Here is a 12,765-nt window from a genome sequence, read left to right on the forward strand (position 1 = left end):
AATGAACCTGATACAAATGAAACGAAAGAAAGTTTACAGTTTACGTGGAGATATGTCTAGATATATACCTGATATACCCTTTACTGGCTTTGAGGATGATAGCAAGTTAATTGTCCCCCGAGACAGCAACTATTTCCCGAGGTACCTACTGTGTGGATGTACCAGCAGATGTGAATAGTAGTATTCCATCTAAATCTACATAATATGCAAATATGCCGTAGCCAATGAATAATTTTGTGTATGTGGTTTTTTTTTCATCTTCTTCAGAAAGTTACTTATTACTTATACTTCAATTTAATTCAAACGCATTTTCAAAGTATTGAATATAATTTCCAAGTATTTTTTTTATATTCCGGTCCGGTTTGAAATATTCATTATCACTGATGTAATAAGCTTGTTCAGTTTAACTGTAAACAAAAGTCGACGTAAAACGGCATGATACTGAGCTATCGCATTGGGGACCTGATGACCAACATGCATATTTTTATGATAATGTTTAAATTATTCTTTCGTAAGGACAGTTATGAAGGAATAAATTATATTTTGCCAACGTCTTAAAAGAATTAATTTTATAAACTTTGTGTTATGGCTCTTCGCCCATGCTGTGTCTCTCGATTACTTTTCCCACGCACATGCGCAAATTTACACAAAACTTGAATTGTTTATAAATATAAAGAATAGAAAGAAAACATCCATTTCTCCTTACATTAAATAACCTTAGAACCAAATTCTCCCTATATTAAATAAATCTTACTACATGTACTCAAAAAATACCAATTGTCGCATTTGTGCATGTTTTCGATTTACGCAGCTCATCATACTGAGGACGTGTGGATATACTAGTATATATTTACATTTTCAACTGTCTTTGTCTGTGATAACATTACGAATCAATATTTAAACCTAAAACCCATAACTTCATAAAACATGAGGGACACAAAATGGGCGTGTCTTATAGCCTAACCGAAAAACGGTACTGGCCGGCCGCGTAGTGATAGACAGCATGTGCTACATAAAAAATAGTAGTTTTAATATAATGTTGTTTTAAAGTGTACAAATTGGAAATAATATAAATATAGGTAATGAGGAATCATTGTTTGAAATTATGAGGTGATAATTTCAGTCGGAGTGTGGTCAAATCTATCATAAAGCACCTCAGGCTTTATTGGATTTGAACACGCCCGACCGAAATTATCACCTCATAATACTCAAAGAATGATTCCTTATTCCTTAAATAAGGTACCTGATCTTACTGAAAAATATTTTGTCGTGTTTTTAACAAAGTAAAAATAGCGTTAAACCGGTATATACAACTCCCAGGAAGCATGTCACAGAAATAATGGGCATACTGTATCTATCAATAACTTGCGTTATTTTTAATAACAATTTCATGCAGATTATCCTCTTCCGTGGAGTGCTCAGGAAAATGTAACATAATGTTCCCATTTCCACTTTTCTGTTTCCTTGATGGAATCATTGACAAACAAAATTTTATTTCATATTTTGAATTAAAAAAAAATTCAGTATCTTTTTCACAAATTATAATCAATAAACAATAATTCATCATTGCATAAAATCATGTAAAATTGATTGATTGCAGGAGACAAAACAATAAAATATTATGTATGATATATTAATCAAAATTCACAAAAACTTCATTGATGAGTAAATAATTAATATAACAGGACCAAAATTACATTTTTGCCTGTTTCATGTCCTTCGGATTTGGGTCACAGGGTTCTGCATGTCTCAGTGCCCTCCTTGTCACAATAGAATTTTCATTCTTACTTTCTGTTTCCACAACAGACTCTTCCACATTTGATTTTTCTTCTGTTTTTGGCACAATGCCAGATTTTCCTTTTCCTGTTGTCTGCTTTTCTGTTTTGGAAGAACTTTTGTCCCCATTTGAATCTCTATTTTTAGAATGACAGTCTTCACTTTTGACACTATTTACCGGTACATTTTTGTCTGCTTCCTTATTAGCTTTATCCTTATTGCCTTGGACTGGACCATCAGATGTGTCCATTTTTTCCTCTTTGGTGATTGCTGCCTTTTCTTTGGATTCCTTTCCTATCTCTCCATCTACATCCACTTTAACATCTTGTTTCACTTCCCTGTCTTCAGTTTCCATATTTTCCTCTTTGTTTTCTGCCTTCATCTTTCCTTCCCCACCCAATTTGGGCTCTTCCTTTCCCTCTGTATCCATTTTCTCTTCTTTTTTAGTCTTTGTATCATTTGCTGATATTTTCTTTGGATCAACTTTTTCTTCGCTGTTTTTCATCTCGACATCACCTTTGTCGTCTATCATCATAAATAAACATTGCGTTAAACAAAATGCCTGATCATATGCGAGTCAAATGACAATCAACAAGAACTTTTAAAAATTAAAAAAACCTCAACAGATTCATATCAAACTTTTCTTTTATATATTTCTTTAACAAATAAATATTGAATTACATTAATTATAAATGCAGGCAGTGTTTATGGAGTAAGTATAGTTCATATAAATAATATTTATATTGTATGCCCTTTCTTTTATATTGGAATCATAATAACCTGTAAGAGCAGCATCTTCTATTGGAAAATAAACCTGCATCTGCTCTTCATAGATAGAAACGTCCTTTGGCATGAAGAGACAAAATATCACTCTGTCCATCTAAAAATATTGCAGAATTATACTTTGAGAGAGAGAGAGAGAGTGAGAGGGATAGAGATGACCATCTATAAATTGGTTATACATGTATATTTTCTGGACAGGTTATTCATTATGAAATCTTTACTGTCCTATTTCTTGCATGTTTGGAAGAGAGAAGATTGTGATTACAGGGATATGAACTTTGTTGGTCACGTGATCCAATCCTGTGGAGCCCATACCGACCAAGTTCATATCAAGGTGAACTCTTTAACATTGCTATTAATAACTTATATTTACATTTGAAAACGGCATGTTGTTCAGAATTGCTCAAATTATCGAGATTTTATGTTTAAAATGATCCAAGCGACAAGCGATTAGGGCGTGCTATGATCATTGTGACGTCAAGAAAAAGTTCATACAGATTGAACGTTTTCACTATTCTATAGGTTCATATAAGGAAACATATTTGCAAACTGAATATAAAATAATGATAAGGGTGTCATAGCTGAGAGATGACTTCATGATGATCATCTAATTTAAATTTACAAAATTGATATCTTAGCAAAACTTTAAGCACATGCTTAAAACTGTGGTGAATTAAATAATATAAAAAATAATGACATGTGGATCTGGTATTTGAAAATCCTTGCATTCTTTACTTTCAAAGTCCAAAAGTGAAGAGCTCAAAACCTACTGTTTGAGGAATAGCTGGAATTGACTTCTTTTCATGACATGGACAAGTATTGAGCAATGACTTAAAACACTGTAAACCAACTTTCATTTGATGACTTCACTTCGCGATTTACAAGAAATAAACTTATTTTGCAACTATGCTTTATCCACACTAAATTTTGATGGCAAAGCCTGGAAACATTCCCAACAAAGAGGCTCTTGCTATTTCTGTGAATAATAATTGCATGCAAATAAAAATTGGTTTAAAGTATAGGTTGTTGTAATAGCCACTATCAGTATTTCGTATGTGTATCAGATATGATATTTAAATTTATTATACTTTCATGTTAAATACTGAAATCTGATTGGTTTAGACGCATTTGATAATCCGTTCTATTACCCTCAGCGTTAGCAACACACTTAGCAATGGGTAATACAACAAATTGTTACATGTGTGTAAATTATGCGCGTACGGTTCGCCGTAGAATTCATGTCATTTCTATATAAAAGCAATATAAAAATTCTCTAAAATTAAGACATTCAGTATAATAAAATAAAAAGTGCCTGTTTAGGAGGATAACAGTTGAAATTGACACCCCTCGAAAACCATTGTCAACCTCCGCTTCGCGTCGGTTGACAATGGTTTCCTCGGGTGTCAATTTCAACTGTTACCCTCCCAAACAGGTACCATTTATATAATGGTCCTTCGGATACATATACATGTACTTACAGCTCAAAAGGAAACCCATGGTCTGTTGTGGATAGAGAAAGTAAAAGGCATTTAGTGCTGAAAGTCATAGCCTTAACTTAAACACTTAATTATGCATTAATAATATATCGCAGACTTACTTTTTTGTAGGTGTCATCTTTTTCAAGAAAGTCTCGAACAGTTTTAAGGGCAACAAGGGCAGCCTTTTCACTTGGGTACCCTACAATGATCAAAGATGAATAAGAAATGTTAGTAAATTGACATATTTCATCATATCCAGGACCATGAAAAAAAGACAGAGGCATAAACCATTATACATGTTTAGGAATTAGAATTAAATGTACACTGTACATTGCTTGATAGCTGATTTGATGCATAGTTTATTACATTTGAACAAGTATTATAGTGAAACACGCATATAACGAAGTGCCAGGGACGGGTGATTTGACTTTGTTATAAGCATAATTTGTTATATCTGTCAAGTTTACAACATTAAAGAAAGTCACAGGAAATAGAAATCACTTCGCTGTAAGTGTCAATTCATTATAAGCGTGTTCGCTACAACCATGTTTTACTGTATAACTGTAATTCCCAACAGGAGATGTGCATTACGAGATATGGTAGTGTAGTATATGTACATGAGTTTTTGCTGACAGCTTACCATAAATTCCTGTTGAAATACATGGAATGGCCTGTTAAGAGAACAAAAAACAGATAGTGAAATGTATAAATATAAATTCATAATAAATATACTGAAAATAAAATGTTACATGAAAGTGAATGTTATGTTGAAAAAAAAAAATGAAATATAGACCAAAGATCAGACACTCTAGAGTAATTTTGAGGTAATTAACTCCCATCTCTTGCTCATTATGGGACACAGTTGAATCCCTCCATTTACTCCATAGTAGACTGGTATATGGAGAGATCTTCACCCTTGGCTGGTGAAGATGTTGCAAACTGTGGTTTCATTAATATTCAAGGGTATCAATTTTCATGGATAAAGTGAAAATCACAGTTTCAAGGATTCATAAATTCGTGGCCAATGACCCTATCATAACAAAATGTTAATAGAAATTGCATTTCAATGAACACTTAATTTTGTGGATCAACTTAATAACGAAATCCATGAAAATTGGTATTCAACGAATATGGATGAAACCACAGTAAATGAAGAATTCAAATTAAATTTTCAAAAGCATATAAATGTAGTTGTCCGATTCCTTTAATAAGGATGTTAAAATTGTTTAAAGCAAAATGGGTGTTTAATCCCAAAGTTTATAAAAAGCATTTGTTTAGAAAAAAAAAACACTTCTTACAACAGAGGCTAAATTATTTTCCTTCAGCAGCCCCAAAACAGATGAATAAGCATTGGATAGCAAGTCCTCTTTTTCGCCAATTGGCCCTACAGTATGGATTACATCTGGAAAAAAAAGTAGACCAAGGTGAAAAAAAATACTTAATATAAAGAGCTCGAGAGGCAGGATATTGTGCCTTACAATATAACATATGACCACTTGTATTTTGTTTCAAACTTGAATTTTGTGAAATTATTTATACACATATACTAGTACATGAAGATGTTTCATGGCTCCAGCTCTTTTTGTGTGTTTATATTTTTTTAAATGGCATATTTAAACTTATGTAATATCAAACATTAACACATGTAAAAAGCGAGTAAGTTAAACCATTTTGCTTTTAATTAATACATGTGTAAGTCGTAAAAACTTACATTTTGCAGGTAACTTGTATCCTGAAACAGCAAAATCAAAGAAGTTAAGAATGAATTGTCTAGCCTTGTAGTAAAGAAATACCCAGGTAGTTGCAGATAATAGTAATAAATGTATGTTATAATCAAAATATTGCAGCATCCTACATGTAACATCTCTTGGTGGAATAATCTATTATCAAAGTACTGAGGTACTGACGGGAGTTGATTTATCGATTATCATTTATTCAAAATCAACGATATGTGACTTTGCATGGCAAGTAGTATCAGTAATCAAAATATTTCCGAGAAATTGTATGTATCCAGGCAAGATTGAACTCTTGTCTTGTTCAACCAAACGCCGGCTGTCTCCGTTGATCTCCGACAAGCAAGAGAGACTCTGTTTTGTCGGATATTAACGGAGACAGCCAAGCATCTGGTTGAACGAGACTACATTGACCTCTAGCGTAGGAATACATACGACTTTAAAAAATATCCAAACTTTTTGTACAATTTAAAACCTTACTATTTTCATGGTATTAATAAATAAGTTTTCTTGAAAAACAATGCTTCAGAATATATAGCATCGAATTTATCGATTATTTTCAAGAACTAAGTGTTGTCAGCGGTATTGATTTGTGCTAAGGTCCAAACACTGTTTCACTTTCGCTTTGCCCGAGTAAGTGCATAGGAGAGTTGATTAAAATCAACTCCCCCCCAAAAAATGTCCATAGCCGCTACACATCACACTTCATTTATCCTTACCAGCAGTAATTTTGGCTTCCCCTGTTTCACAACCAGTCAGTGTCAAACATTCTTGCACCAACTTTTTTCCTGCAGCAGAATGAATGGCTCCATCCACTGAAAGGATTGAAAGTCTAACAAATGATTCACCACAAAATGAATAATTCTCACACTTCTTTTAATATTACAATTTGTTATCCATATGTATTACGCTGAGCTAAAGTGTCTCTGGACTTTCCCAGAACTAAGTATTCCTTAATTTTATCAACAGAAATCAAAATAAATAGGACTTTTTATTGTTTTGTTTCTGGGATTTTTCTTTTTCCCTTCTATTTTATCTCTCTATTTACGATGGGAGGATGAGGTTACGAACATAAATTGATGAGAAATAATTTTGCAATGGACAAATATACCCAAAGCTTATAGTTTATTTAAACCACTTGCCTCCACCACCCCCTAGCAGTGTTTTGTTAGCAGCATTGGCTATGACATCAATTTCTAAGGTGGTAATGTCCCCTTTCCAAATGGACACCCTTTTGTTGATCTCCTCATTCACTGGGTACAGTTTGGGCAGCTTCTTTTTTGAAACTGTAACATACCTTAATTAATCAATAAACTGTAACATAATTAATCAATTTGAATGAAATGAAGTTATACTTTACAAGTACTAACTTGTATTAACTAACAATGAATGACCAAACAGTTCTTGCTATCAATCATACAGCTTATTAAAAAAGATTTCACAGTTACTTTAAGATATTAAAATTAAGATCAACTTTGAAACATGTACACTATACATTTAGCCTCATTTCATTAAAAAAGATTTTCATATCTTCCTTTCATTCCTATTATTCATGTAAATCAATTGATGATGTTATTAACTTTAAGATATTCCAGCCATGAAACAGATCATTAGGTAAGTTTAAGATGAACGTGAATTCTAGATCATTAAAAACAATTTAATGATCTATTATTATAAGCAATTTAATGCATGCTAAATATCTGATAGAGGCTTTCTTACCTGCTTTTTTCAATCTATTCTCATTCTGTTGGTAGAAGTCTGGCCAAGTTGGAACATCGTCTAGCAGTTTTAATTTCTTGCCACATTTGTATAATTTTCTTTTCTCTTCTAATGGCATACTCAAAAATCTCTCTGAAATTGGCATGATGCAATTATAGTTATACGTTCTATGTCATCCTTGCAAGCCTAATGTCTGATTTCTTATTCCCATCTTCTACAATTACGAATCAGCCACTAGCTAGGCTACAAAGATGGTTTTTATATGTACAATACAATATACATGCATGTACAATTTCATTCTTTTCATACTTGCAATGATTATCATTTATATGACAGACATCTCTGATAGTAGTACATGAATATATGTCAAGAAATGTTAACTTAAATAAAGAGGAATAAGAAAATAAAGTTATTAATTAATTTATTGCTTAACAATCTTTACATTTTCACGATTTTTCCATGTCAATGGTTAATTTCTGATCTGCTAACAAACACTTTATAAGAAAAATTAGTATGGTACAGATCAATCAAAGAATATTTGGCCAAAAAAAGAAAAGAATTTAAATGATAAACTTACAGAGACGTTATAATATGTCCCTGATATACTGTAACTTTACTTGGGGCGGAATACTAGTAAGCATGTTAAGTGATTGATGGACAGGTCTTCCATCTCATTTATTCAATTAAAATAATCTAAAATATATTTTTTTTGATAAGTCAACAAAACTATGCTTAGTGGAATCTTTGGGATAATGTTACATTACCTCTTTCAGACTGAATGTCAATGGATACTTTACTTCTAGTCACCCATGGTGGTGGAGAATCTTTGTTGGATGAAAGCGAGTCATTGGAAATGGTTTCTTCCTTCTTACTTTTGTTTTCTGACTTCGAGTTTTTGGACGACATACCGGGAAAACACCGAAACGTTGCTCTATTCGAGTACCCAGGACTGGCAATTTTAAATGTTTTCAATAAATTGCTTCCGTATATTGTTCTTGTCAGTGCAGGAATAAGCCGGACGTGCATCATACCATAATAATAGTTCTTGGAATCATCATCATGATTATGATTACAGAACAGAAAGTTGACATTGATGTAAGCTTTAAAACCAAGATTCCGTTATTTTGTTGAATAAAATATATAATTTTTAAGAAGAAAATGACTGCAAACATACACAGTTTTTACATCAATTTAAAAACAGTATATGATAGATACACATATTTTATTATAGGTATAAAATGTATGAATCTGTATTCCGTTTTCGACTAACGTTTTCGTTTTTCTATTTAATATTAACCCGGAAGTAAACAAAATATCGCGGGAAATTTTCGAGACATCCACAATGGGTGTTGTACAAGACGAAGAACTTCAAGAAGAGTTTGATGTTTTTGGTATCAATTTAAATGAGCAACTGATCGATAAATGTGAGTAATGTCTATAGCCTTATTGCAACTGTTCGCCGTTCCTGAAAATTAACGGATGGAAAAATGAAGTTTGAACATTTGAGCGCTAAATTAAACCAGAGACCTAAATTAAAGCAACAAATAACATGTTATTTATGTCTCTGATTAAATTGATAAAATTTTAATCGCGTTTTTCAGTTCTCTGATTAAATTGAACAAATTTTAATCGCGTTTTTAGTTTGTGGCGGAAGATTATTATACATATATAAATGATATAGTCAACTTTAATGATGCAATATGTTAAGGTACTAACTATAGTGTAGTGGTGTATTGTTTAACTATATATCTCTTCATAATGTTAAAATGATCAGAATACAAAAAAGATGCAACATAATCAATTCTGTACTCAAATAAGGCAAACAGACCTTGGGCGAACAGAATTAAGGTCAAACTGACCTATGGCGAATGAAAACCAGGGCGAACACTGTAATGGGTGAAGGCATTATCAGTCTGGGCGGACTCCGAAACGGAGTAAACGGAAGTTATTTCTCAAAAGTAAAAATACTCCGAAAAAGGAGTTCGGCGCATGCGCAGTTAATCAAAATATCACATTTTTACGTGAGAACAGGGCACTCAGGAAAATTGATCGTGCAAAGCGGATTATTCATATGCAGGTCTGAAAATACGTTTAAATGCTTTATAAGACATGTTTCAACAGAATGTATTTGGCAAAAATATACGTTCGTTGGGCAAATCAAATTTTATTTGCTGTCAAAGTTGGTCAATTCTGTTTCCGATGACGAAGTCAATAAAAGTGAATAAATTAATGTTTTTTCCCTGATTTCACTATTATTAAAGATTATTAATGTGATAGGGTGTGAAATAAACTATTACTGTGAGTTTTTTAACCCGTTTGTAGTCATTACACCGTTCTTTTGATCACGCGTTGACTCGCCCAGTCGGCACTTCTTAAAACCTTGTATACATCGTAATTAGTCGTATTTTTTAAAAATCACCACGCATATTAAATGCTTGAATACTTACATGAATGCAGCATTTAAATTTCAATTTCCATACTTCCAAGTTTTAATTTGAAGTCTGATTTTCTTATCTTAAAAGTCCTGGTCGACCACGTGTGAGTTTTAATATTTGTATGTATTTTTCCTGTTGTTTACCGAAACATTTCCACATTTCTTTTGAGGAATAATTTTAAAATTAACCATTTCAGAGTCGTTTCCATTTTTTTTCACGCTTCTGAAGAATTTTAATCCATTTTTCAATCGCGTTTTTACGGGAAAGGGAGGCAACTCTCCATTATTTACATTAGCTACAAAACGGAAGTTGAGGAAATCGCAATGCATGACGGTGCCAAATACTCCGTTTTCGGAGTTTACTCCTTTTTCGGAGTCCGCCCAGACTGATTATAGGGCGAACGAACATGATACATTTATTTTACCTTACCAAATAAGTCATATTGCATTTAATTCTTAAGAACGAGCGCAATGTAACTGGGATAAGTATTCCAACAGGCGTATTTCATCATTATTTTAGGATGTTAAAATGTGTTTATGACAACTAGATATTTTGCAATTTTTTTTCATAATATATTGATGTTTAGCATCCCTGTGTTGATTGGGTTACAAAATTAAATTTTCAGTGAAAGAGCTTTGCATTACTTATAACTTGGATGCAGATAGAGTTGCTGATGAATGGCTGGCCTTTTCCAAAGCTAGGAAAGATATTCCAATATCTCTGGAAAACTTGGATTTATTTGACCGAGAGGTGAAACAGGGTATTATTTGAACTCGGAATAATTATTTAACTCGGAATTCAATAAAATTCTGATTTTAGCTTTAGTTGCTATAGTTATACAATAGTTTTGCAATAATGATGATGCATGGTGTAGAAGAGAGCATATGAGGGTTACATTCATTGACACACCTTATATAGTATTTTTAAAATTATCATTTCTAATTTTAAAGTCTACATGTGTATACATATACAACTATAATCATTTCAATAAAGTGTGTATGTACGAGTCATGTACTTTTATATTTATTTTTTTAATTTATTTATTGGTTTTATTATTTATTTATTCATCATCTGTTGTGTTTTTCTTTATTTACAGATTGGGGGGGGGGGGGGGGGGGGGGGGTTAGTTATTTTTGTGCTCTAATGTTTGTTGAGACATGCGCAGAAGGGTTAGTCCATGCCTGGCATGGACTAACCCTTCTGCGCATGCCTCAAATTTGCTCTTCGATCTCTTTTCTACCTGAAGTCGTAAACAATTTACTTCAGGCCAATAAAATCCAATATTGTATCCGAAAACCGACGCAGAATTAAACATACGACTACAATAGGTACGGTGATAGACTTCCTTTAGCGTAATCTACAACATGTACACTGTAACACAGCAGACATAACGTTATGCACGAAATCACCTATTGATAAAATTCCATAATCTCCCGAGTACCGTCACCTGTACTTGCACCCGCGTTGTACAACAAACTATCTCCGGTGTCGATCGCGACCATTTTATCCACAGCAGAAAATAATCACGTTAAAATCTCTTCAACGCCATATACACACAGCCATTCTCCCCAACATGTAAGACGCAGACTACAGGAATGCTATCGTCACTTTTAACTGTCTGACGTCACGCTCACACATTTTCCCGAACTTTTTTTTCACCAGCGATTTTAGCCTATAACACAGTGCTGCTACATGCGGTGTCAACTATTGAATTTATATGCATTGTGCATTCAGTTTAGCGTTGTTGTCCCCCACCCACCCCCGGATTAGAATTTTTACTATTTGGGAATATTCCCTCTTCTTTTTATTGCATGAAAAGATATTTGGATGAGCACACCCCCCCCCCCCCCCCCCGCACACTTTCAAAAGCTATGGTACGTGCCTGCGTATGATAATGAAAAGAGTAATTATAGGCGCATATTCTTGATATATAGCCGATCTTCATTCATTGATGTATAATATTTACTATAGACATTTATATAAAAAAAAACCACCCGGCATATATAACGTTATAATATACTGCAGTAAAAATCAATATTCAACGTTACATTAATATTTTAACATTTGTATAAATGTTATCTATCTTATTTGTCAATACATGTCCATATTTTTTAAATTCAATTTCTATTTATTGCAGTAAAAACAATATTTTTCCTTGGTCATGTAATTTCAACCCCCTTTGGGTGTAGTAACCCGCATTTTCAGTCTGAAAATCCTTTACTATGGCTACTTCTCGAAAAATTTGTCCTCCTTTATTTATTCCTCTGCCAGTGTTAATGATGCATTCATGACTTTTCTTCAAATTACGAAAGACTATTGAAAGGAAACGACTAAAAGTTTTAAAATTTCAAGATCCGCCCATATAATTCCACTCCCTTTAAAGGCACCTATTTTCATGTGCAAGCATGACAAAATCACTCTCAAAATGACGTTACATTTACTATGACGTCATTCTAGAGTTGATCACTCTAGCTGAGAAGAATATTTTACAGGATATCCCCGAAGCAAAGTGAAAAGGGGGGGGGGGGTGGTTCTTAAAAAATGATGGTATAGGCCTACTTTAGTTATTTCCCGTTACTGGATCATGCGTGTTATACCAATTTCCATGCACGCCTTGTACATGTAGCATTGATGTATGCAATAATGTCTGCTTTCTGCTTGCACCTTGCACTTCGCTTTGTTTTTATAATTTTGCCTGTAAAGCCTGTCCTTGTTGTAGATTAAATATACTCTCCTTCAGCCTATAGAAATGCATGTTTAATCACGTTTGCTTCTGTAGTATATGCACCCTCTGATCCTTAAACACCCTCTGTAGTATGCTAGCTAGCTTTGTAACATAAC

The 12,765-nt window shown here is 33.2% G+C and overlaps 2 protein-coding genes across 2 annotated transcripts in view; one reads left to right on the plus strand and one right to left on the minus strand.

Moving 5' to 3' along the window:
- Nucleotides 1-1,614: 1,614 nt before the first annotated feature.
- LOC128178656 (ADP-ribose glycohydrolase MACROD2-like) lies at nucleotides 1,615-8,586 on the minus strand. Its single transcript, XM_052845921.1, has 10 exons — nucleotides 8,254-8,586; nucleotides 7,490-7,621; nucleotides 6,913-7,056; nucleotides 6,490-6,585; nucleotides 5,749-5,769; nucleotides 5,336-5,439; nucleotides 4,678-4,708; nucleotides 4,157-4,236; nucleotides 2,557-2,656; nucleotides 1,615-2,301 (listed from the first exon to the last, which is right to left on the minus strand). Exons 1-10 carry the CDS (start codon nucleotides 8,516-8,518, stop codon nucleotides 1,694-1,696), a joined length of 1,581 nt encoding a protein of 526 aa, XP_052701881.1. The 5' UTR covers nucleotides 8,519-8,586; the 3' UTR covers nucleotides 1,615-1,693.
- Nucleotides 8,587-8,793: 207 nt separating this feature from the next.
- Nucleotides 8,794-12,765, plus strand: part of LOC128177464 (DNA polymerase alpha subunit B-like) — a 32,609-nt gene continuing 28,637 nt past the window's right edge. The window contains exons 1-2 of the mRNA XM_052844173.1: nucleotides 8,794-8,913; nucleotides 10,550-10,674. Of these exons, the coding sequence (XP_052700133.1) occupies nucleotides 8,832-8,913; nucleotides 10,550-10,674 (207 nt within the window). The 5' untranslated portion in view covers nucleotides 8,794-8,831. The remainder of the gene's footprint in view (nucleotides 8,914-10,549; nucleotides 10,675-12,765) is intronic.

The sequence above is a fragment of the Crassostrea angulata genome, chromosome 3 (assembly GCF_025612915.1).
Source record: "Crassostrea angulata isolate pt1a10 chromosome 3, ASM2561291v2, whole genome shotgun sequence".
NCBI lineage: Eukaryota > Metazoa > Mollusca > Bivalvia > Ostreida > Ostreidae > Magallana > Magallana angulata.